Below are 27,287 nucleotides of genomic sequence, written 5' to 3'. Positions count from 1 at the left end.
GGTGTCACCTGCAGACTCAGACACCAGAGGAGCGTCTTAAGATAACAATGCTGCCCTGCCTGCCTCTCTCTTTCTTTCTTATGCACGTAGGTAGGTAGCCAATGAGATCCAGCGCCACACTCCCCGCAGGCGCCCATTGGCTGGGAGGCTTGGCAGGGGGCGGGCTTGGAGCATCAGCGGCTGTCTCCTTTGGTTAGTTGGCAGGCTGGGGCACCCGCTCGGTTAACCCTCCCAGCTTTGCAGCAGAGACTTTTTGATGAGGATAAGGAAGCCTTGGATAAACCCATAGCTGGGCAGTTGGAGAGTGTAAGGAGATTGAGGAGCAAGAAGTATGGGAGCTAATTACATTTTTTTCTAATTTTCCTGAGTTACAATAATCATTTGTCTCAGACCATTTTGTTTGCTTAACTAGAACTCCCAGAGATAGAGACCCATTTTCCTTCTAATGTGAGGTTTTAATCTGTTCCTTGCATTTTAGTTTCTTGGGCCTAAGTTATTTAATTAGAAACGAGTCTCAGAGTGAGAAATGGTTATCTGAGTGTGTGTGAGAGAGTGTACACTGAGAGAGAGAGCGAGAGAGAGACTTGGAACTGAGTGAGAAGAGTACAGGAAGAAACAGATTTAGACTCCCAACAACTAAATCAAACACTCGGTCCCCACACCAAGATTGTGAAGATAAGGGCAAAGAGAACTTCAAGTTTTGGGGATAAAGTGGGGGGAGGGGTCCTGCTTCCAAAACGGGGAATTGTTTTGCACATGGTGTTTGCCTTCTGTGTGTCCCCTTTCACTTCAGCGTGTGTGAGGAAGAGGGACTTAGCTCTCCATTTGGTTTTAAAAGAAAGACTGGAGGAATCAGAACAGGACCAGCTTTGTTTCTGTGAAGCAGGTGCTGTTGCTGAGGCTGTGAATTGAAAAGGGGTGGGGGGGGGAGAGAAAATTAACTTTGAATCAAGGAGTGTGAAATATAGTCTTGATGTCCTAAGGAGGATGCAAAACGGAATTGTGTCCAGATAACTATCATACTACACTAAAATTTGCAAGAGTATCAGAAAGTAATAGTTAAGGAAAAATTGAATTTGCCAGAACTGGAACTTGGAGTCTGCAGAAAATTTGAGGGGGTCACCATAATTCATGTGGTGGGGGAAATATGGAGAAGAGAAATCAGTCAGAGAGAGAAGCATTTTTATTTATTTTCCTTGAAGGGAAAGCAATGTCAAAATCTATAAAGAACTAGAGAAAATGCAGAGCTGTAATGAATGCCAAATAATATAAATCAAGATTAGCTGAAAAGCATCAGGGAGCCAGATGTTCTAAATGTTTTGAATAAATTGAGGGAAATTAGAAATTAGAAATATTTCTCACATACCATCAATCCATCCCCTAACTTTACCAATTTTACTTTTATCTGTTCTCTCCTCTGGATCTTAAACAGGTTTGAAGTTCCTTCTCCATACCTTAGGTCCCTGTTTGTGTAAGCTACAAAGCATATCAGATAATGTGATGTCAGAAGGTCCTCAATTGTCCTATAGGATAAACTACCCAAGGGAAGAGGTGAAAAACCTAAATCTGTTGCTGTCCAACGGATGATTAACTTATTTCTGTGCTTACTAGAGACACAAGCCCCCCAGACCTTGCCCTAGATGGTAAGACACTATATGCTGACACCCTTGTAAAAATAGTAAAAGGGAATGAGTGGGTGAAATGAGTGGTTGAGGGACCTTCCCTGGTGGTGCGATGGGTCGAAACCGCAGCTAACCTCAACCTCCAGCACAAATTCAATCCCTGGTCAAGGAGTTGGCAGATATGGCTAGGCAGACCTCTCCCCTGTCTCCTCTGTTGCTCTCCTCAGCAGTGTCTTTCAATCCACCTGCCTGTTCTGCTCCCCACTCTGTCTCTGGTGAATCCTCTCATCACCCCAGCACCTCTGGCCTGTACCCCAGTTCTGTATGCATAAATAAATAAATCTTTAAAAAAAAATGGCGAGGCAGACCTCTCCTGACTCACCCTCTGCTCTCCTCAGCAGTGAACTTCGTCGATCTGCCTGTTCTGTTCCCCATTCTGTCTCTGGTGAATCCTCTCATCCCCCACATCTCTGGCCTGTACCCCAGTTTTGCACGAATAAATAAATAAATCTTAAATAAATAATTAAATAAATGGTTGGACAATTGGTTGCCAGTCTTATGGAAAGAAGGTTAAATTTTCAGAGATTTCTAAAGTAGCAGGAAAGGGAGTAAAACTGGGAGATAAGAGACATCTAAAAAAATTAAAAACTTCCCGCTGTTTTCTTCTTCAAAATAAAGATTGATGAAGTATAATATATCTGAAAAATTCCACAAGTGTACAGCTTGATGAATTGTCACTTACATATATGTGCACCCATGTGCTTCCTACTTATGATTTCCTGTGCCCAGAAAGCTTGTCCTGCCCTTTTTAGTCCAAATTACTCTCCCTAAAGAGATAACTATTCTTTTTTAAAAAAGGATTTATTTATTTATGCATACAAAACTGGGGTATCAGGTCAGAGGTGCAGGGGCAATGGGAGATTCACCAGAGACAAGTGGGGAGCAGGACAGGCAGATCTACAGAAATACACTGCTGAGGGGAGCAGGGAGAGAGACAGGAGAGGTCTGCTGCACCTTGTGAGTCACTTCCCTGGCCTGGGGTTGAACTCTTGCTAAAGTTGCTGAGGAAAACTTCCTAGTGCTGCACTTTAACCCACTGTGCCACGAGGGAGGGCCAGAGATAACTATTTTTCTGACTTCCACCACCAACAAATAATGTTATGTATTCTTGAATTTCATAAATATATGTTTTGGGGGTTGTACACTCTGCTGTCTGGTTTCTTTCACTTATCACTATGTCTATGAGCTTGCATACTTTTATACTGCTATGTAGTATTCCAATGTGTGACTTCATGACATTCATTCATTCTATTGATGCTTATTTGGATTTTTTCCAATTCTTGATTATTATAAGTAAACCCACTATGAATGTTCTTTTTAAATGTCTTTTGGTGGACATATGCCATTATTTATACTGAGTATACACCAAAAAGTGCTTTTTGCTTTTGGCTACTCCATGGGAGAAAAATCTTATGAAAAAGATTCTGAAGTCTACTTTCTTTCTGAAATAAATAAGAAGACAAAGACAAGGTTATCACTAATGAGCAAAACCTCTGTGTCAAATGCTTCAGATATATACTCTCTCATTTCCTCCTAACAAAGGCTCTAAAATGTATTATTGTTTCTGTGTTGCTAATAAGAATATTGAGCATAAAACACTGTTAGGAAATGGCCCATGGCCTCAAGGTAGGATATGCATGTTTCTGTAAGTGCTCTATGATAGGAGCTATGAGAAAAGGAAGTGATAGAAGGTCTCATAGTGTAGCTGAGGCTAGAAATTGGTCTGCAGGGATGGAATGAGTCGGGATAATAGTGGTTTCCAGGAGGACAGAATGGCAAGGGAGGAGTGAAAATGGAAAATGGGCTTTAATTTGATTGGGATGGATACATGTGTTTTGGGGGGAGGGGGGTGATAGTAAGCAATATATCTAAGAAGAAATAGTATGAGATTTCGAAGAGTCTTTAAAATTTCAAACCATACTTAAGCCATATCCTGTAAGAAGTGAAAACTTTAAAAATGTCATGATGAATGCAAGATTTTGTGAGATCAATAATGTTAGTATAAAAGATAGTTTAATAGCCAGGACAGTTAATGTGTTATAAAGATCAAGAAAGGGGCCCACTGTGTATGAATTAATATTTAGGAAGTTGGACCTTAGGAGAAGTCAAATTTAGAGATTACCAGAACCTGGTACTTTACAGTCTCAGTGGTATTATCTCCACTAGGCAGCAATCACTTGCCCCACTTTACTGATGGGGAAACTGAAAATAAGAAGGTTCAAGTTCTGGCCTCCAAATCAACATATAGTGAAATTAGGTCTTGAATGTTGTTTCAGGAAATCATGTTGTCTCTACACAAAGTAATGATTGAGATACAGACAAGTTTCCCCCAAGTCTCATTTAAATGTAAAACATCCTACTCTAAAGATAATCTGGTTTCTGTGGACTTTAAGCTTTACTCCAACTCTAGCTATTCTTTTTGCTAAGAGGAAGCCATTTTTTCATTGTATTCATGTTTATAGGAATCCAGTGCTCTGGCAAAAACTATCTCTTTATTTCTACATTTGCATTGCTCTGTTCTTCCATAGAGAAGCCTATAATGGCTTGCAACATCAATTTCCACGTATTTCCAATTCAATATTTTTTTAAACTGACCATTTAATCCGTGCACTTTTCCTTTTAGATGTGAATAAGTAGAATAAGGCGTATAGAGGTGAGAATGGATAGGAAAAAGAAAACTAAACATTTTTTGACGCATCATCAAACTTTTTCACGTGGGTTTTCTAACACAACTCAAATCTAACAGAAATTTAGAAGGACCTATTATAGAATGATAGATTTTTTTTTACTCAAATCAGGAGGTGTAATTTTCTTTAATAATCTCTCCAGGTCTCACGTAATGGCACAGGATTCCTCAGTGCATTAGTGTATTCAGTAATTTGTTCATTAATATTTACTGAATGAATTACTGAAAATTACTGAATGAATTACCGAATGTAATTTGTAAAGGCTAGTGATCATCCACGGCACACCTAGATGCACCGTGTCTGAGGAGCGGCTAACTCTCTAGACAAAGAAATGTTGCTTGTGGTCTTACTGCCCCCTCTTCTTAGCTAATATATCTGGGTAAATCATCTCACTATTTCTCTGGTCTCAATTTCCTCTTCTATTAAATGAGCGCTTGGGCTAATCTATGCACAGGTGGTTTCAGGCCAGCTTCTACACTTCTGGTATCCACTTCTGGTACCCACTTCTGGTATCCACTTCTGGTATTCAATGCCAAACCTTGCAAAACTAAGTTTAATTCTGTTTTTTTTTTAATTTTTATTTTTTATTTTTTTAATGCTAGGGAGGTAGGAAAAAAGGTATCATGGAGTCTCATCTCCTTCAGTACTTCCTAAGGGAGTGATGAAGATGAGGATGAGTTTTTAAAAGGTTATTAGCTGATAAACCTTTGTGTATTAATTTGCAATGATGTATGATACTATATTTTGGTGCATTACTCTCATACTTCAAATTCAAAGGTCTTTAATGTGATTAAGTATTTTTGTTCTTTTTTGTGTGTGGTATAAAGAAGTTGTTCACTCTGTAAGTATGGTCTTAAGTACAGTTCATTTTCTTTATCCCTATCCATCAACTAGAATAACCTTGTGAAATATATGTCAAAAGTTTTTTTTTTCTTTTAAAAGACATCCAGTCACACATGAATAAAAATAAAATTGTTGCTTAAATAGAGGTCCTCTTTGAAAATGATGGTACAGTAAATTCTGAAAGTAGAAACTGTTTATAACCTAGTCATCTAGCATCTAGCTTTCAAATCAACATTGAATAAATGATGTGAAGGGACATACTTTTGAAATAAGTTAGTAGTTATCATGTGAGAGAAAGCTCAGTTAAACATCAGATTCTGGCACCCACAAACATAGTTTTTTTTTTTTTTCTATCACTGTTTATTGCATACTATCATCACTTTTAAAAGAAAACACATCCAAGAATATTCTCTTATTTCTTTTCCATTTGTTAAGCATACTTAGAAACTTTAGTTTTTATCACACTTTCTTCCAGCTCTCTTCTGTTTACTGAATTCTCTAAAATTAAAGGCTCAACATCCCTTCCTGCCAGCTCTACTCTAACAATAGCATCCCCCAAACCATCTTTATATTAGTTACCATAGATAACATTCATAAAAGAAATTAAAATGAGATAGAGAGAAGTTCCAAGTTAAAGTTCTAGTTTTCTGTGTAGTACATTGGCCTTGTTCTTTGTCCTTTATCTCTTGATTGGTCTATATTTCTATACAGCATGTTATATTCTTTTAAACACTTCTGCAAAGTTAGTGCTGAGTAAAAAACCGCACATGCATTTATCTTAGCATTCATTTATCCAGTGTGTAAACTCAACAAGTGAAAGAGAGACAGAGACAGAGAGAGGGCACTACTTACATCCACAAAATTATGGGGGATTTACATCTAAAGAGACACCCCCTTTCACACACACACACACACCTGCTTAGAGGAAGCGCTCTTTAAGGTGTTTGCGAGTTCGCGTGTGTGTCCTTCCCAAGCCATCTGAATGATGATGCTACAGAAAGGTTTTGCATTGTAAAGACGGATTTATTTATTTATTTTAGTGTCGTGCAGGTAGTTAACAACCAAGAGCATGCCCCTGATGGGGGATGCAAAGGAGGAGAAAGGCTGCAGCACCCGTAGCCTGCTGGGGGCTGACCTGATTCCCTAGAATCCTCTTTCTTCCTTTTTCCTCCCGACGTCCTTCCTTCTCTTTTCTCCTTTCCGTTGTCCCCCCACCCCACCCTACCCCACCCCCTATTCACATCGTTCCCCCCTCCCCACTCTGCCTCCCGTCCCTTCCACAGATAAGCAGATCCTGGAAACAAAGAGCGCGGGCTTTCCAGCCAGCAGCGCTTAAACCCAGCACCCAGCAAGCAGCATCTTGTTCCGGGGACCAGGGCTGCGCATCCCCTCCCCAACCTCCCCCGCCTCCCGCGCTCTCTCGCTCCCTCCCCGCTCGCTTCCTCCCCCACCTTCGCGGCGCTGGGAGGAAGGCGGCCGGGGCTCAAGATGGCTTTAGCCGGGCTCTGCGCCCTGCTCGCCTGCTGCTGGGGGCCGGCGGCGGTGCTGGCCACAGCCGCCGGCGACGTGGACCCATCCAAGGAGCTGGAGTGCAAGCTCAAAAGCATCACGGTGTCGGCGCTGCCCTTCCTGCGCGAGAACGACCTGAGCATCATGCACAGCCCCTCGGCCTCAGAGCCCAAGCTCCTCTTCTCCGTGCGCAACGACTTCCCGGGAGAAATGGTTGTGGTGGACGACCTGGAGAACACCGAGCTGCCCTACTTCGTGCTGGGTAAGTCTCGGGGGAGGTCGAGACGGCCGGAGGCGCGAGCCCGGCACCCCCCAGCCCCCACTCCAGCTCGCTCTCCACACCCACTCGCCGGCGACCTCCCCTCCCCCACCCGGCCTCCTTGGATCTGCCCCAACCCCACACCGTTCTCCACACCCACTTGCAGGCTAGCGCCCAGGTGCACCCGACTTCTACCCCAGTCCACTGGGCCCCCAACCTCTGCTCAGCTGCCCTGCCCCAGGGGAACAGGTTGCATGGGTCTCTGAAATATTCCCGGGCCTGACCTGCCTGCCTTGCTTCCGGGGCACATTGACAGTACTTCTTGTCTGCTACCGGCTGAGCTCCCATCAGCCCTTTCCTCACTCCCTGTTCAGTTATTTGCCTCCCAACCCCTGGACGTATACACACGGACTCTCTGCATTTCCTGAGGGAATTAAAAATCACAATCAGTAATCACCTTGCCAGGAATGTACCAATCACCATGGCTCTGGCTGGATTTCTCCTTCACTCTTGCGAGCTCTTTACCTGACCCCAGTTTAGTGACACTCTTTGGCCTTCCTTCAGAACACTCAAGTTTCCTTTACCCCTAGCGTCCATCCTGGAGAGCCCTACATGCAACAGCTTCTTCCACATCTTCATGTCACATCACAGTTCCTTGGACAAAGACATCACCCAGGTGCAGTCTATTCATATTGGGGTCTTCTTCGTTTCCAAGACATAGACACAGGCATTCCTGCACACAGAATTACTTCTCTGGGCAAGAGGTACCCCTCTTCCTATTTTCTTAGGCCACAAATCTCCTTTCGGTCCTGGAACCCCTATATCACTTCTAACCCACCCCTCTTTTTCACTAGTAAGCTACAAAAATACTGCGAACCCATCCAGGCCAGCGTCATGCACAGCCCCACAGATCCATGTGACTCTCTTAACCACAATTCCCTTCACTTCTCCATGTGCTGATATGTATCCGCGCTGCTGGGCATGCCCACCATACTAAGCATTTTGTCAGTGATGCTTGAATCATTTTTATTTTACTCAGGAGAGCATTCAAGAGAGTAAGGCTCTAGACTGAGGAAAAACATTGTAAATGTCCAAGAGAGTCTTCCATTTACGTGGCCCCCCACCAACTAGAGTTCACTTTGCAGGAACATGGCTTCCTAATGGCCACTTGTAGGTTAGAGCCATAAGTGGAATACTATCAAACATCTCTTTCTTTCTCTTTCTTCACATGAGGTATAGTCACACTGAAAACATTAAGAAGTGGATGAGTAAAATCCCACTCTCCAACCCCTATGGGAAAGCAATTTTAGAAATTGCCTGGCTCTTTGAAAAGTTGGTTTATACTTCCTGGAGTGTAGAACAGTCAATCCTATTAAACCCAACCTACACTTTTGATACAGTTCTTTATTTTTATTCTTAAAAAAACATACCACTGACATAGTTAAACGGGGCTGGCTGGGCATGGGGACATTGTGGATATGCTGCTCATGAAACCGTACCATTGTTAGGTTATTCAGTGGATCTTCTGTCAAAATCATGCTGATGTGCATGTACAAGCTGTTCACCACAGTGACTAAGAATGAGAATAGGGAATTATGTGTTTCTAAAGTGCTGGTTTTAGGCTCTACATGCAGTGTTTACTGTGCACGAAGTGGGGTATGTGTGGCGTATAAATAAAGGTTTATTGTACCAGCAGATTTTCAAAATTGCATTTTTGTTTTTGCAGTATCCCAAAGGCAAGGCCTAAAGCTGTGATGTACCTAGGATCCCCTGGGCATAGCAAAGACCCAGATGTTAAAGATTGGGTTTTCAGCACCTCTGTGTGAAGCTGCCCACTGCAGCACCCCCTCTGGAGTTGCTATGGTAACCTCCTGCAACTTGGCATTTACAGGGGAACAGAAATACTCTCTCACTGCAGGGCCAGATGCATTTGTTAAATGCATTATTTGTCCCCTGCCCTCCCTATCAATGGAATATGTTCTGAATAAGAAATACTCATGTTCCTCTAACTACTGGCCGTGTATTCCCTTAGGTGGGAATAGGAGTGACTCTCACCTTGTGTGGTGGAGTAGAGCTGGGCAGAAAGGAACAAGAGTTCAAGTTCTTGTAGGGTAGACTAAAGTGCAGTTGCTTTTGAAGTTAAATTGCATAGTCCTGAATTCCATCATTTCCGGTCATGAGTAAGGATTGCAGTTACTCATTTCGAGCTTTTTCTACTTTTATTTCTGAAACATAGTTTGCTTAATCCATCCTCTGGAAGAAACAGTATCATTCAGTCCTGGAATTTATTGAGTATTCACTGTGCAGCACTCCTAGGGGTTATTAGGACACAGAAGTTGAAAGAACAAATGGTTTCTGCCCTCAGTCACTCTCAGTCACTCTGAGGTGACTTTAAGGGTCCTAAATTGGGACCTTCCTGGTGGTGCAAAAGGTTAAAATGCAGCACTATGAAGCTATCTGCAGCCACTGCAGCTTGAATTTGATCCCTAGCCAGGGAGGTGACCCACATTGGCATGGTAGATCTCTCTGCTGTCTCCCTGCCGCTCTCCTCGGCAGTGTATTTCAGGAGTTCGGCCTATTCTGCTCCCCACTCTGTCTCTGGTGAATCCTCTCATGCCCTGCACCTCTGGCCTATACTCCAGTTCTTGTCTGCATAAATAGATAAATCTTAAAAGAAAAAAAAAAGAGTTGTAAGTAAAAATATGTACTTGTGTGGTATAGGTGTTAGGATGAAGGGAGTACTTGATGGAAAGAGCAGACTGAATTGACAAGGAAGCTTGACCAAACTCAGAACTTTTGGCTTCCTTGGGTAACCACCAATAAATCCTACTACTTCAATGAGACTAGTATGTCTTCCTCTTATTTCAGTCAACTGCTCCATCCTCTCATCCCTGCACCCTGAATCGTCTTAGGTCTTTTGTGGACCTTGAGTATACACTGCCTCTATCTGGATGCACTTACCCCTTCTCCACTTGACAGTCTTTTATTCTTCCTGAGAAGCCCTGCACACGTCTCCTTGCTATAAAGCCTTCCTTAACCTCACAAGTCAATCTTAGTCCACCCCTCTTTGGTACTGCTTCCATAACATTAAAACAAATGTTGTATTATAAAGCACAAGGAAAGAAGTTAATGGTAGATTGGATTGGCTTGATAGAGGAAAGGCGAAAATATTTGAGGTCATAGAAGTAAGATAAGCAAGTGATGGTAGTGGGGAACAGCATGTGTGGATCAACCTTGTGGTTTGGGAGCACAGATGACCTTGCCACCTCTGTAAAACAAGACAAAACTCAATTAAAAAAGTGCAGGTAATGGTGGGCTTATTTGACCAAGAAAGCCATGAAACCTGATTCGCAGAGACTAACTGACCATTAGTGTTGTCAATTTTGCATGTAACATAGTCCCAGAAGGTGATGAAAGGGAAACTGTATGCTCTGTATGGTCATAAATATGAGGTGGGGTTTGCAAACTGTGGTGCACAGGCCTTTGTTGGGCACAGCCCAGGTTAATCTGAAACAGTGCCCCTTTTTGGTCATAAAGGGAAGAGAGGGAGAACAAGGAGAGGCTAAAGGAGAAGGAAGGCCACACCGTATTGGTAGGCAGCAGTTGTGGTGACCAAGGAAACTTACTCAGAGGCTTTGTCTTGGCTGACCACATGATGAGTAGTTTCCCCCGTGTCCTTCCTTCCCAAATCTGAAAACTTTGAATAGTGCTTTTAACTGGGTTTCATCAAGTGTACTGCCCAGATAGTCTTAGCAATACATCAGATTTTAAGGATATGTCCTTGGGTAGCTTCTGGGAGTTTGGAAGGCAAACAAAATGTCCTTAGGAGAAGGAGTTGGTGAGGCTTCTCTAATTGTCTTGTTCTAGCTCTCACGTCAATAGGTAATCAGTTCTTTTGATTGTCTTCCCCAGCAAATACATGTGATTTTCAGTTATGTTTTGTCAGGCAACACATAGCTTAAAAATATTTTGAATTTGAGTGTTTTTAGTTCAGGCACGCCTATCTCAAGATTGTCAGACTTACCATAATTCCTCATTGATCTGTGGCTCACCTTCTTCTTCATGGTACTTATCTGGCAACTCTAAGCCAAGTAGACGAAACCTTGCTTTCAGTAATGTAAAATTCTCTGCAATATCACAAAACAATGGCCAGTTTTAATTTAAGATATTTAGATATAGAAACCTCTCAGGAGAATATGAAAGATTTGACAATTAGTTAATTAAAATTTCATATCACAACTAAACTTTCAATTTTTCAAGACAGTAGACATTCCTGTTCAGAAGGCATGTTTGATTTTTGAGACAACTGGTTAACCTGCAGTGTAACTTCCACATTGAATCTAGTTTTCTGTGCTGTGATCATAACATGTTTATCACCCTCATTAGTATTTGAAAGGGTGTTCCTGTGTTTCATACCCAGCTATTGACCTTGCGCATGGGTAAAACTTAGTGAAAAAAGCTGTTTCTATTGTACTTTGGCGTTAGCTTCAGCTGTCATGGAATTTGATTGAAGAAGGTACTCCTGAAGATAAATCAATCAGACTCCAGAGATGTGCTGAGTTCCCATAGGCAAGATGCTGTTTGAAGTGTTGGAGCAGTCCAGTGTGCTGGTTAAGAGAACAGGCTTTAAAGACAGATCTGGTCTTGACTTCCAGATTTTCACTTATTCCAACAGTGGAGAAAAGGATCAGACTAGTTAAGTACTCACTGAGGATCACATAGCTAACAATTGATGGAATCATAACTGGATCTAGGGTCAATAAAACATTTAAAACATTTTTCTCTTAGTTACTATTTTATATGCCTTAAATTTTTCAACATCTATTTTTTTTTAATGATTAGAGAAAAGGAGTCCCGGCGTGGTTAGAATACAGAAAGCATACTTACTTAGTTTGGACAAAAGAATCTTTTGTGGCTTCTGTTATATATAAATACATTTTAATTATTCTTGTCAATTGAATGATTTCTCACAGAAGCTTTCATGCAGAAGAGGATGGGCTTCAATATTTATTTACTTAAAACCGAACTGGGGAACTTCTGTTTCATTTACTTGTAGGTTGAAGTAGCTATGATCCATTCCATATTCCTGTGATACACAGTCATGATGACCAAGGTATCCATGCTTGGGACTAAAGATACCCAATGCTTTTGGATGAAGGGCTTCGCAAAAGTGCAAATTTGGAATTGCAGAGAGAAGACCTCATTGTAAATTGCAGCCATTCACAAGGCACTGTGGTTTTAACTTGTCCAAGGCCACTGATCTATATTAGGTGATCTTGTATATCAGCCCCACTTATCTGTAGCTTTTGCTTTCTGGGATTTCTGTGACTGTGGTTCAGAAATATTACATGGAAAGTTCCAGAAATAAATAATTTGTAAGTTTTAAATTGCATGCCATTCCAAACAATGTGATGAAGTCCTTCACCGTTCTGCTCTGTCCGTTCCCCCCACCGCTTGCCCCAGAGAAAATGAACCCCTTTGTCAGTCCTGTCCACTGTGTGTCGCAGCCCTGTGCTGTGTGGCCATGCCCAGTTCATTCCCCTCTCTTCATTCTTCCAAGAAGGACTATTATATTTTGTGCCCAATTTATAAATGAAATTATATCATAGGTATGTAAATATAGAGTAAAGCATCATATCTGTAGGGTATCATCCATTTTATAGGAATTATATTATATTTATAGTATCATCCATTTTATAGGAATCTACTCGGGGGCCTTGGAACATATCTGCAGGTAAGGGAGGTGGGGAGCTTCTGTACTTAGAATCCAGAGTCCAGACCTTCCTGGGTAGCAATTCTTGAATATAATTTTCTATTCATTGGTGAGTTTTTGCCCTAGGCAGCAGGCTTTTTTTAAGATTGATTTATTTATGCATACCAGAGCTGGGTGTAGGTCAGAGGTGCTGGAGGTGAGAGGATTCACCAGAGACAGAGTGGGGAGCAGAACAGGCAGATCGACGAAGTACACTGCTGAGAGGAACAGTGGGAGAGACTGGAGAGGTCTTCTGTGTCATGTGAGTCAGTGAGTGCCCTGGCCCAGGGTCGAACTAATAATGAGACTTTAATTCATGTGCCACCAGGGAGGCGGTCTCATCTTTTCTTTCACACATCTCTCTGTCTCCCTCTTTGAGAAGAAACTTAAAACTTTGTTTCCTGCGTCCTCTTTGGTGGCACAACGGGTTAGGACACAGCACTGCAAGCTAGCTGCAACCACTTCAGGGAGAGTTCAATCTCTATCCGGGAGGTGACCCACATGGCGTGGCAGACCTCTCCTGACCTGCCTGCTGCTCCCCTCAGCAGTGTACTTCATCGATCTGCCTGTTCTGTTCCCCACTCTGTCTCTGGTGAAGCCTGTCACCGTCCCAGTTCTGTATGAATACATCTTTAAAAATGTAAAATTTTGTTTCTTTCCAGTAGCTCCTGCTCCTGTGAACTTGCCTAAATTAATAGTAAACAGATTGTATAGAATGGCAGCCTCTTCAGACTTAAGAGGGTCAATGGTAGCAATCTTAAGATAGCGTCCTTAGCCCTTGTATAATTCATAAAGGCAAAATACACTAATTTATAGTATTGAGAAGTTTATTATTTACTGTTCCACTGCCGAAATGTAGATTTTTCACATCAAAGGTATTTTGAATGCCAGAGTGATGAATTTTATAACTCTTCAGATGTTCTTGTGGATATATGGCTTAAATTCAAATCAGTGGGGTTTTTGAAGGAAAATTTCTTATTCATCTTAATTTCTTATTCATCTTTTCATCTTTCCAGGCAAAATTGAGGTTTTATGTTACAGAGTTTACACACACACACACACAATCAGGAATGTAATTAAAACTAAAAAATTGGTATTTCTCAGATTAAGGCAGTTTACAAAAATGGAATTTGGCGCCTTTTCAGCTTGGACATGCCAAGTCTTTATTTCTTCACTTTTACACCAGGTTCAAATATATGCACACAGATGGCAGAAGAAACTCTATTTTGAGCAAGTTAATCTCTCAGGACAAGTTAAAGCCTATGGTAATTTCTAATGTGCCACCATTTGGCATTGCACATCATTTTTTTATTACAAATATGAAATAGTTAATATTTTATTTTTTAATCACATACAGTTTAAAACTTTAGGAAAACCAGAGTGCCTGTATTGATCCCTAGGTTTTCAAAGAATAAAATTTAGAAAAATTAAGTGGCTGTTGATGGCAATCTAAAGTAACATGACAACTTACAGAAAATAATAAGATATCATAAAGTTGAAAATGTGCCTGCCTTATGACCCAGCAATTCTTCTTCCAGATGTTTATTAAGCAGGAATGCTTGCACATATGTATAGGGCTATTTGTAGCAGCATTCTGTAAATCTGGAAGTAGCCTGAAGTCTATTACCAGGAAGTTAGAAGTAAACAAAATGATATATGTTTATTCAATGGAATGTTATGTTGCTATGAAAATAAATGAGTTGTAGCTGCCTATACCAATATGGGTTAATTTACGCAAATGTCATGGCTAGTGAAGAACCAGTATTGATACTTTACATTAAATAAACTTCATACTTTGTTCAGACTTCTTTAATTTTTACTTAATAGTTCTTTTTATTCCAGGAGCCCAGGAAGAACCACATTTTAACTGCTCTTTACCTCTTAGGCTCCTCTTGGCTATGACTTTCTCTGATAATTTTGGATGATCTTGACTGTTTTGAGAAGTACTGGTTTGGTATTTGGCAGGATGTCTGTGGGCTGGGGTTTGTGTATGTCTAGGGGTACTGTGAGTTTGGGGGAAGAAGCCTTCCAGTGTCATTTTCATCACATCACATCAAGTGCCTGTTCTCGGAATATGGCAAAGTACTATTACTATTGGCCTTGACCACGTGGTGAAGTAGAATTTGTTGGATCTCCCTACTGTGAAGTGACTCTTCCTACCATTTCCATCTGGGTTTGAATTTATGTTTTATTTTTACTAGTTAATTTATTTTTTTACATCTCTGTTGAGTTTTGGATAGTGTTTGATTTCTCCCCTCCAGTGTAGTCCCTGTAGTTCTCCCACCACCATAGAATCTGTATTTCTAAAAGGGGTTTATACTGTAGAGCCCACATGAAAGACATGGGTTTATGGCCTATCTTTTTGAATTTAAATAAGTTAATTTAAATTATCCTGCCTGAGAGAATTGTCTCATGTTCTGTTTATTAATTTATCCAATCACTTATTTATATCAGATGAACTCACGAATATTTATGTTATGCTTTGGGTGATAGCCAATACTATCCTATTGATTTTATTATTGAATTTGTTCCAGCTTTGGCTAATGGGTGCTCTTTGTATTGACTTGTGTGTCCCTTTGCAGTACTGCCATCGATGCAGATTTTGTTCTGTTTTTGTGTTTTGGGCACTTTGTTACTTTCTGTTACTATGAGCAATTCAGGCTCATCTTGTATACTGCCAATTCTGCATCTTATAATTAGCCATTTTCCCAAGAAGGCCTATTCTTTTCATTGAAGAGTGAGATTAGAAACCAAGGCCTGGAGTCACAAGTTATGCTTATTTATCCCGGGGTGTTGCTGGCCCAAGGCCCTCTCAGTCGACAGAGCAAGGAAATATATGTATGCGTTAACTCATCGGTATATACATATCTATTAGTGATTAAATATGCAACCATCTGTATCTATATTAAGCTAAACATGAGGCCATTTGATGTCTCCAGCTCTAATCCATTACCTAATTTTCATTTTCTAATCCATTATCTAATCCATGGGTCCTCCCCTTGCTGTCCCACTCCAACTGTAAGAAGCCTGACCTGCACTATCTTCTATCTATTTATTTGATTGTTCAGTTCCACTGTGCATGTGTAGCAGTATACCAGAATTGTTTACCATAACCCTGTGGGGAAAAAGTTGATCAGTTATACTACAGTTCTTATGTACAGCCTCTTTTTGCCTTTAGTCTTGCAGACACCATTCATTTCAAAAGTTGTTTAAGGTCTGTGCTTTCAGCAATTATTACTCCAGTGAGGTTGTTTCAGTGTTTGTGATACTCCATGTTTTGTCTGATATGCATTCTTCCTGAGTTCATGCATGCAGCCTCCTAAACAGTTTCTTTACTTTTGCGTGGCACATGTTAGGAAGGACTCCATGCTTTAGAATTCTGTGGCTTTTAAGCAATATATACTGTCATATACACAATTATTGTACCATACTAAAATATTTTTAATACCCTACAAAATCCCTCAACTTACTCCTATTCAACCCCTCTCATTATCCACAAATTCTGACAAGCAGAGACTTCCTCTGTCCTATAGTTTTGCCTTTTCCTCAATGTCATAAATCACATGGTAGTGTAGCCTTTTCAGACTTACCTCATCCACTTAGTATTTAAGATCCATCCATATTTACCTTTTTAGGCTCGATAGTTTGTTTATTTTTATTGATGAATAATATTCCATTGCATGAATGTAACACTTGTTTATCCATTTACCTTTTGAAGGACATTTTACTGGACCTAGTTTTCATATCTTAGTTTGAATATATTAGCATACAGGTTTTTGTGTGCTTGTTTACTTTTGTTTTTGTAATCTCAATGCAGAGATGTAAGTTCATCATACTTTTTTTTTTAAAGATTTATTTAGGCCCTCCCTGGTGGCGCAGCGGGTTAAAGCGCTGAACTAAGAATCGAAAGCCACTTACGCATCAGTTCGATCCCCGCCTGTCCCAGAGGTGACCACATGGCGCGGCAGACCTCTCCTGGCCTGCCCGCTGCTCCCCTCAGCAGTGTACTTCATTGATCTGCCTATTCTGCCCCCCACTTTGTCTCTGGTGAATCCTCTCACTGCCCCTGCAGCTCTGGCCTGTACCCCAGTTCTGTATGAATGAATAAATAAATCTTAAAAAAAAAAAGATGTATTCATTTATACATACAAAACTGGGGTACAGGCCAGAGATATGGAGGGTGAGAGGATTCACCAGGGATGGAGTGGGGAGCAGAACAGGCAGATCAACGAAGTACACTGCTGAGGGGAGCAGCGGGCGGGCGGGTCAGGAGAGGTCTGCCATGCCATGTGGATCTCCTCCGGGGCAGGCAGGGATCGAACTCATGCAGAAGTGGCTTAAGCTTCTTAGTGCTGTGCTTTAACCTGCTGTGCCACCAGGGAGGGCCCTCATCATACTTTTTAATTCACAGTACTGTTTATCATTGATTTATGAAAGTTCTCATCTTTCCAGTGGTTCATTTATTTGCCTGCTTGTTTATTTGTTTCTCTTTATCCCTATGCTAATTCTGATCTACCCTTCCCCATGCAGACATTCTAATTTTCCTCAATGTTTATCGTTTTTTAGTATGTCTTGCAAACTGTGAGTAGTTGTTTTATGTTCATGTATTTTTAATTTAACTAGAAGTTGATGTGGTATAATGAAATCCTGACTGTTATTCTTTTCAGTCAGCATCATATTTTGAAGATCCACTCAAGTTACTGTGTTGAATTGTAGCCCAAACTGTCCAATTGAGCTCTGTAATAATGCTAATGTTCTATGTCAGCCATATCCAATAGGATAGTCCCTAGCGACATGTGGCTCTTCAGCACTGAATTTTTACTTTCTATCACATTTTAATTAATTTACATTTGAATAACCTCATGGGGTCAGTGGTGGTCATATTGAACAGTGTATACTTAAAATTATATAGAACATTTCCATGATGGCAGATAGATTCATTGGATAGCGCATGTCTAACCTATAAATTATTTTTTTAATTTAATAAAGATTTATTTATTTATGCATACAGAACTGGGGTACAGGCCAGAGGTGCAGGGGCGGTGAGAGGATTCACCAGAGACAGAGTGGGGAGCAGAACAGGAAGATCAACGGAGTACACTGCTGAGGGGAGCAGTGAGTGAGACTGGAGAGGTCTGCTGGGAAGCACAATACAGGGTGGGGATGGAACTGGAACCGAGGCAGCTTTGCAGCCTTGCAGTGCTGTGCTCCAACCCATTGTGCCACCAGGGAAGGCCCCCATTAATTAACTCTGACTGCTGCAGATTACTCTGTGATGGACATTCACCACATTTACCAATCTTCTCAATGATGGACACCCGCCCACCCCTGGACTTTTGCCTCAGTTCCCCATCAACTTAAAAGTAATGCTGTAGTTAACTTGGATGGAGCTGGAAAAGATCATGCTTAGTTGAGATAAGCCAGAAAGAAAAAGAAAAATACCGGATGGTTTCACTCATAGCAGGAGTATAATAGACCAGGCGAGAAAATAATAACAATGAACAGTCATATACCAGAGACATTTTGTGGGGGTGGAGTGGGGAATGGGATCAAAAGCAGGGAGGGGACGGTGGGGGGAAGGAAGTGCACAGGACTATGGTGATGGCACATGGGTGACTCGGTGATGGGAAACCCACAGGGATTACAGTTGAGATGAAAAAAAAATTTTTCCAAATTGTTTTAAAATTAGGTTTTTTTTTTTTAAAAAAAAAGTAAAGTAATGCTGTAGTTAACCGTCTTTGTGCATATTTCCTTAAGGACCATTATGAAATTATTTCTGAAATGTATAAGCGGTTATAGAATTTCTGGCTCATTAAGATTGTGTAAGTTGATCTGATTAAATATTGTCAGGTTGTGCTCAGAATGGCTGCACCAGTCTCTGCTCTCACCAGTTATATTTGAGGGTGACCTGTATCCCCTTATTCCCACTAACACTTGTCATATCTGGTATTCTCATTTTGATATTTGTCAATACAGCAAGTATAAAGAGACATTTAATTTCTTATTTTTAGGAGCATTGCAAATACTATGGAGATTATCCTTTTCACTCTAAAAAAATACTAGCTGCAAATTCATGTTTCCCCAGATTATTGATTATCTCTTGGCTTTGCTTATGTTTTTGGTTAGTTGGTTGGTGGGTTTTTCAAAAAATTTGGAATTTTATGCAATTTATAATTTTTTTTTAACTTCCATACTTTGAGCTATAATGGTATGTTAGTAATTGTTCATATCTTTCAGTCTGCCATTTTATAGTTTCAAAGGTTTTTTTTTTTAAGATTTATTTATTTATTCATACAGAACTGGGATACAGGCCAAGATGCAAGGGCAGTGAGAGGCAGAATACTGAGTGGAGAGCAGAACAAATGATCTACTGAAGTACACTGCTCAGGGGAGCAGCAGCCGATCAGAGGTCTGCTGCGCTATGTGGGTCAGCTCCAGGGCGGGTCAAACTCACACTGAAGCGGTTGCAGTCAGCTTCCAGTGCTGCGTTCCAACCCTTGCGCCACTAGCGAGGGCCCCCGGAGAGTTTTCTTTTCATGCAGTTCTTGTACATTTCTTGATAGACTTCTAGGCACTTAATCTTTTGTGCACATGTGTTTTCTGAATGGTTATAGTGTATGCATATGAAAACTCTCAGTATTTGTGTGTTGAGTTGTTTTTTTTTTTTAAAGATTTATTTATTTATTCATTCATTCAGAACTGGGGTACAAGCCAGAGGCGCGGGGTGGTGAGAGGATTCACCAGAGACAAGAGTTGGGAGCAGAGCAGAGTGGGCAGATGGCCGAAGTACACTGCTGAGGGGAGGAGCATTGGGCGGGTCAGGATAAGCCTGCCACACCATGTGGGTCCCCTCCGGGGCAGGGATTGAACTCTCCCTGAAGCTACTGTGACTGGCTTGCACCGTTGCACCACCAAGGATGGCCTGTGTGTTGAGTTTTAACCTTTGTCACCTTACTGAATTGACTACCTGTTGTGTTTCTGTTGGTTCTTTTGGATAGCTATATAAATATACTACATGCAAATACTGATAATTTGTATACCCTCCCCTCACATTTTTACACCAATGATTTCATTCTCTTGTGCAGTACAATTCCAAATAAGAATGTGATAATGCGAACTACTGTTTTTTTCCATTTATAGTGGTCAAAACTCTGCTGCATTGCAATTATAAAATGGCCTTTGTGTTAAAACATATAAAATATTATAGCAAAAAGTAACTGCATATTGTTTTCTTTATTAAGATTGATTTTTAATATAAATATGTTTAGTGTTTATAGATTTAATCTCATGATTTTTCTCAGATTTAATAAAAGGATGGATTATATAAATGAATTTTCTAATATTGAGCCATCCTTTCATTCCTGAAATAAGCTTCACTTGTAAATAATTAATTACCAATATTTTCTAATGTTTTATTGAGGACATTTTGCATTGATATTGTTAAATAAGATTAGCCTCAGATTTTCTTTTTGTTTTTGTGTAATTTTGTCAGCATTTAGTAACAATTTCACATGCTTTCTAAAAATACTTTTTTAAGATTTTTTTTTTTAAGATTTATTTATTTATTCATACAGAACTGGGGTCAGGCCAGAGATGCAGAGGGTGATAGGATTCACCAGAGATAGAAAGGGGAGCAGAACAGGCAGATCGACGAAGTACACTGCTGAGGGGAGCAGCGGGCGTGTCAGGAGAGGTCTGCCATGCCATGTGGTCACCTCCAGGGCAGGCGGGGATCAAACTCATGGGGAAGCGGCTTTAGCTTCTTAGTGCTGTGCTTTAACCCACTGTGCCACCAGGGAGGGCCATTTAAGATTTATTTTTATCTGTTTATGCATACGAGAACTGGGATGTATGGCCCTCCCTGGTGCTACAATGGTTTAAAGTGCAGCTTTATGAATCCAGCCACAGCAGCTTCAGCACCAGTTGGATCATCAGCAGGGGAGGTGACCCCCATGGTGCAGCAGACTTCTCCTGTCTCTGCTGCTGCTCCCTTCAGCAGAGTACTTTGTCAGTCAGCCTGTTTTGCTTCTCACTCTGTCTCTGGTGAATCCTCTCACTGCCCCTGGACCTCTGGCCTATACCCCAGTTTTGTATGCATAAATAAATAAATCTTGTAAAAACAACAGCAACTGGGGTTTAGGCCAGAAGTGTATGGGGGATAAGAGGATTCACCAAAGCCAGAGTAGGGAGCCAAAAAGTTGGATTTAATGAAATTCACTGCTGAGGGGAGTACTGGGCACAACAGGAGAGGTCTGCTGTGCTTTGTGGGTCACCTCCCTGGCTGGGGATCAAACTTGTGCTGTGGTGGTTGGTGATAATTTGACAGTGCTGAGATTTAATCCTTTGCATCACCAGGAAGGCCCCTAAAAATATTTTTTTAATTTACTTTGCTAGCTTCAGAATAATTTAAATAGCTTTGAAATTATATAATATTAGCCACTGTACCAGACATGGTTGTGAATATAATGACTGAACTAAGTACTGGTTCCCATGGTAGGAAATAACAAAAATTAAACCAGACAAGATACCAGGAAATTCAATCCAGGGAAAATGATGTAGATTCTAGAAAATGGTTGCAGTTCAAAAGATGATGAGATTTAGTCTGGTGACCATGGGGTTCTAAGGTTTTATGATAAATGATGAGCTTTTATCTAAAAAAAGAGGAAGAACAAAGTATGAAAAGCAATGTGGATGAAAGATTGTGCAGTAGAGATGTAGTTAAACATCATTTTGGCAGCCATGTCAAAAGTTGAAGCCCTTTGTTTGAGTTTGTAAATCTAGGCATAGAATTTTAACCTTCATTCCTTTGCTGAATTATCTATCCAGTGTCCACTGAACGTTTTATTCTTACCAATTTCTAGGTGGTTTTGAATTCCAAACAATGAAGAGATATTCACAGTAAATCTAACACTACATAGCCCCATGATATACTTTTATATACATATAGAATATATATAGCACACATACATCTATATCTATAACTGTATACCACCACCTAGAGTTCTTCAAAGCAAGTCTATGTATATCTTGTGGCCTTGACTGACAGCTTTAAATTGTTCTGTTTTCGCCTAATAATTACTTTCCCGCCACATTTGAATTATTTCCCTCATCATTATTTCATCTTGTTCTTATTCTGTCTCCTTTATTGTCCTTGCCAATGTTCTCTGGATGGTTCTTTTCAGTCTAGTATCAGACCACAATGGTAAAGAGAAACCACCTTATGAAAAGTTCCCTCTGCATGTTTTCTTAGACAGTTCCGAGTACATGGGAAGAATGACCATTCTCTCTTTTCATTGAAGCTTCCCCACAAATGCTTTTAGCTTTAGGACTGTGTGTGGGCTCCAGCATTCATTGCTTATAAAATTGACGTATTAATGTAAGTGCTATTTCCGGGAAATCATTTTCCAGGTTCAAATCGGGTTTTTAAAGGAGTACTGTAAGAAGTAAAGGGTTATTCTTTAGAAACAGAGACCTTTACAAAGTGATGTAAAGAAGAAATGTTTTCTTTCTCAAATGACTCTTCTAAGGTGCATGGTATAGTTTAGAAAGGCAGTGCCACACATTGAAGTTGTTCAGAGATTTAGAATTCCTCCGCTTGTTGATTTGTGTCCCCTGTTATAATTCTTCACATGGAAGCTGGTTTTCTACCATGTGTGTTTCAGCTCCTGGGAAGAAAAATCCAGAGCAACACTTTGCTTTTTATCTGAGCAGGAGAAGCAAAGCCTGTATATCCCATTTACTCTGTATGCCATTTGTGAGAACTTTGACCCATGCCCCAACTCTGGGTCAGTGACTGTGGAAAATGCAATCTTAGCTGGGTGACCATATTTTCAACTTAAATTCTAGAAAGAAATAAAGTAAAAATAGGTTAAAAAAAAAAAAAAAGCAGTCCCTGTCACAAAGTTAAGAACTATTCTTCTAATCTTATAGAATCCCCCTCTCCTTCCAGAAAACACCTCCTTTTTGGAAGTATAAATCTCTGGCTTTGTCACCTCCTTCCTCTTCTAGCTTCTAGCTGCTTCTGTTTATCAGCTTCCTGGGTACTCACCAACAAGCTTGGCGTGCCTCTTTGTTTTTAAACATCTATCCTGTCTCCTGCCTTATCCAAGAATATTTCGTTAACCTTGGAGACTTAGTCAGCAAATGTATTCTTAAAGGGCAAGACAGTAAATATCATAAGCTTCTCAGGCCATTTGGTTTCTTTTACAACTTCTGAGTTAAAGAAGAAAGGCAGTCATAAACCACGTAAATGAATGGATGTGACTGTGTGCCATTAAAACTGTTTTCAAAAACACGGAGTTGGTCCATAGACCATAGTTTGCCAACTCTTAATATAGACAGAACATCTGATTTCCTACAAGTTCCTTGACTCCCCAACACCAGTGATTGACAGCATTCCATCCTTGTCAGATATACTAAGATCACACATCCTCATCCTCTTAAATCCCCAACTTTAAAACTGATCCTGGGCCCTCCCTTAAAGCACAGCACTGTAAAGCTATCTGCAGCCACTGCGGTACAAGTTCAATCCCCAGCTGTAGAGGTGACCCACATGGCGCAGCAGACCTCTCCTGACCTGCCTGCTGCTCCCCTCAGCAGTGTTTCAGTCAATTTGCCTGTTCTGCTCCCCATGCTGTATCTGGTGCATCTGCTCATCCCCCATACCTCTGGCCTTTACCCCGGTTCTTGTATGCATAAATAAATAAACTTAAAAAAATAAGTAAAGCTGGCCTGCTCACATGCCACATGTTCTTTCCAGCTTGCTCACACTCTTCGTCCTCTTCGTCTCACTATCTTTAGCCTTTTGGAGTTACCATTTTATTGACCCTCTCATTTTTTCCATATTTATTAGAGTGTTTCTGGTATCTCTTCTTTCTTCTCAAGCAGCTTTTTATCAGAATCAATTTAGTTCCTTCTTGTCATTATGTAGCCGCTACTAGTGAAATGTCCAAATTTCCCACAAAATCTACATGCTTCACTTCCACCCCCAGACTGATCTGCGTTCTGTGAATTAATTCCTCCATTCATGAGGATTGGCAGAACTATAAATACCTGGGCTCTAATCTCACTTTGACCTAAACATTACTTATTAATTTTTGATTGTCCTTGATCAACCTCTCTTCTCATTGCCTCAAGTGACTATTTCACATCTTTAGTAGGATAGTTAAGCTCTCAACTTAATTTGACATCTTTACACTTAGCATATGACCTTGCCTCATACTTACCCAAAACACTGAGGCTATAAAGCATAAATTAAAAGCATAAATTATTCCAAATCTGTATATCCTTAACTTCCAAATTGTAAACTGACTTCCATATTCATTATTACCTTCTCATCTCTGACCACCAATATTTTTTGAGCAACTCTTAAGTACTGGTCATGATACTAGAATTTCAGGATACAATAAGAAACAAAAAGACAATTTGTCTTCACAGACAAAGAATCTTGTCCCCTCTTTGTTCATCACTGGGTCTATCATTTCTTGCTTGTAGATCTTTATTTTTTCTCTTTCCTTCTTTTGCCAAGTGCTTTCTATTCAGCTTATAGATATACTCATGCCTTTCCCATCTAAGAAAAACTATCCACTTTCTTATGTACCATCTTAGAGATCACCTGATCAGCCTCCTCACATTCATAGTAACTTTCCCCATTTCATTGAGGTTGCCATTAATCCCCTGTTCTTAAATCTAAGGAACACTTTTCTGTCTCTATTTAGTAGCTCCCTGTTGCATTTCCCACTGCTGATTTTCCTTGAAATTGTTTCTTCTTTTTTTTTTTCTTGGTAATGCAGAACCTCTGTATATCTAGAAACGGATCTTATAAAGCAGAAAGAAACTCATGTGGCCAAAGCATAAGCATAGAAATAGTCCTTCCTAAATCAGCTGGTGGCATTTTCAAAAACCTGGTTACTTACTTCCCAGCTTTCAATACTGTACTGACTTCCAGAACCTGCTGGAGAATGTCCAGGACTCTGAGCAAGGCAAAAAATGTACTCGATGATTTGATTTCTACTTCTCTAGCACCATTACAAAGTAACCTCATATTAGTTTGAAACTTTTTCATTGCAGAAAAAGAGAAAACTTAACTCAAATTGATGTAAATGATAAAGGATATTCATAGACACTGTGCAAGCGGCAACTGGCCTTACATTCACCAGGGTAACAACTGGGTGCCGCTGAGTCTCATAGTTTTCACCTCTGGGTGTAGGCTCAGCCTTAGACTAGAAGCTGTCTTTTAAGAGGGGAAAGCTGCTTCCTCCCAATAGCCTCTGTAGTTCTTTCCTTACAACTCTTTGGGATGAGTCAACTTAGCCCTGCCTGCACCTGGACCAGTGTTTTCGTCAAAAAAGGGGCAAAACGTAGTCAGTTTCAGGGCCTTTCTCTGGAGCTGAGGTCAAACTCCCAGATTGCATGGGTGTAAGGAAGGTGAGGAAAAACCTCAAAGTCATGTTACCAATTCCCTCCACTTTACACTTCAGAAAAACTGACCTGTCATTATCTTTTTTATTCCCCACCTCCCACCCATTCCTTTCATTCATTCTTAGTATCAAGAATCTGGCCTATTCTGTATTCTCATAGGAATCTGAGGAATCTGGCCTATTCTGTATTCTCATAGTGTTCCATATACACCGTCTTGGTAACATCTCTCATTCTAAAATTATTTTCTTCCTCATTGCCTACCCTATGAGATGATGAACTCCTTAAAGGTAGACAGTTTTGTAATCATCCCAGTCTCCACAGTTTCTAGCACAGCATTGACTCCTAGTTTGGCATGAAGTAGTATATAGGGAGTGTGTGTTGATCTTGGTTCCACTGAATTTTACGGGACCAACTCCTGAGAAGCCTTCACTTAGTGGTCTCAAAGTGCTCCACAGATCTCTGAATTGGCGAGATTCCTTATGTAGTGTCTTTGAATGAAAACTGTTTTCCTCATAAGGGATATTTTCCTCATTATACTAAACTATTTTTCTCATAATATTTATATTTTCGCTCAGTTGTTATTTTCATGGATGGTACTAAGGTGGTGGTGGAAATTAATGACAGGAATTAATAGTCTGACACCAAAGCAAGCCATATCATTTTTCACTACACTCAGCGTTTTACTGTTTTTGTTTTTCTGTTTGTTTGTTTTTTGTTTTTTGTTTTTTTCTGAGTCCAGTTCCTAGGATGTCCTGAGTGAAATGGTTCACGATCAAGTGTGAGTTGTGAGCAATTTCCTTTTGTCTGGTACCATCATCTTTGTTTGAAAAAAACAACTTGAACATATAAGCAAATTATAGCTAGTCAGATTTGGGTAATTGGTTGACATTTTCCTGAAGATGAGCAAAGTGGGTTTGGAAAACAATCAGTAATATTTGTTATCAGTGGTAAAAATTCAACCTTTCAAGAGAAAAAAGAGAACAGAATACTATAAAAAATTTATTGGCATAGGAAACATAATAGTTTTGAAGAATGTATAGATTTTCTCATGAGACCAATAATTCTATTAAGGAATGAGAGTTTTTGAAATCTATAATGAAATGTGCTTGCCTGTGGAAGGTCTGTGTAACTCCATAAACCATTATGTTACAGATGACCATTGTATGGTGTTCAAGCAATGCATGAATAAAAATGTTCATACAGATTTTTAACATGGATAATGAATTTTAATGAATTCACAAAATTTTCAAAATATGCTTCCTGTTTCCACCTTGCCATTCACTTTAAAAAAATTAATATTCATTGAGTTTTGGTATAGTATTGTTACAAAGCAACCCAGCATGAATTGTCTGTGGGTCCTCACCTGTGTGCTTAAGTTTCAGCTGCACTGCAGATACACTCAAAAAGTTCAATAATGGGTTTATTTACAGGGGAAAAAAAGGAAAAGAATAACTCAGGGAAGGAGAGAGGGAAAGATAGGTTAAGTAATGAACCCTACCAGTTCTGCTAACCTGGAACCCCAATAGCATGGTGAAAGCTGATGAAGAACCAAGTAGCCAGCCACCAGCCACAAGGCCAAGAAGAGAAGGAGAGACCCCTCAGGCAGTATATCCAGTTTTAAATCCAAAACCCAAAATGGCTGCTTAATTCCTCCCTTGGGTCCTAGTATTCCTCCCTTTGGTATAGTTGGATTCGTCGTTTTGGTGTCTGGTGTGGGGGTGGAGTCCACAAAACCTGCATCTGTAAAGTTCATTCAGGACATCCTTTCCCCCTAACAGTATCAAAGGAGAATATCCATAATTATCTGAGACACTTAAAATATTCTTTTCTAACTTGGTACTTGTATAAGTCACAGTTTTCTTCATTTATTTCAGACAAAGTAACATAGTACAGTGTATTTAAAGCAGAATCAATGATAAGAATTTTTTTAATGCTGTCTTCTTTCAGCTGAGTGTCTAATAGACTTGAATAATGTAAGATAAAGTCACTTTCCTCATGATCTCTTTTATCATACAAACTTTTTTTTCATAAAAGATAAGTTTGTGTTAATATGTAGGGAGTTTTTGTTCTTAAATGAATTAATAATATTTAAAGCATTCCTCAGTTCTGATTTTATATTTTTATCTTTTTTTTTT

General features: G+C 40.2%; 1 protein-coding gene across 1 annotated transcript in view; it reads left to right on the top strand.

The window, feature by feature from the left end:
- Window positions 1-6,581: 6,581 nt before the first annotated feature.
- The window catches only part of ASTN1 (astrotactin 1), a 314,384-nt gene continuing 293,678 nt past the window's right edge, over window positions 6,582-27,287 (top strand). Inside the window, exon 1 of the mRNA XM_004688129.2 lies at window positions 6,582-6,983. Within this exon, the coding sequence (XP_004688186.1) occupies window positions 6,701-6,983 (283 nt within the window). The 5' untranslated portion in view covers window positions 6,582-6,700. The remainder of the gene's footprint in view (window positions 6,984-27,287) is intronic.

This window comes from Condylura cristata, unplaced genomic scaffold, assembly GCF_000260355.1.
Source record: "Condylura cristata isolate star-nosed mole 26May11 unplaced genomic scaffold, ConCri1.0 scaffold00024, whole genome shotgun sequence".
In the NCBI taxonomy this organism is placed as follows: Eukaryota; Metazoa; Chordata; class Mammalia; order Eulipotyphla; family Talpidae; genus Condylura; species Condylura cristata.
The sequence above is the reverse complement of the archived record's forward strand: the minus strand, read 5'-3'. Positions and strand labels throughout refer to the sequence as shown.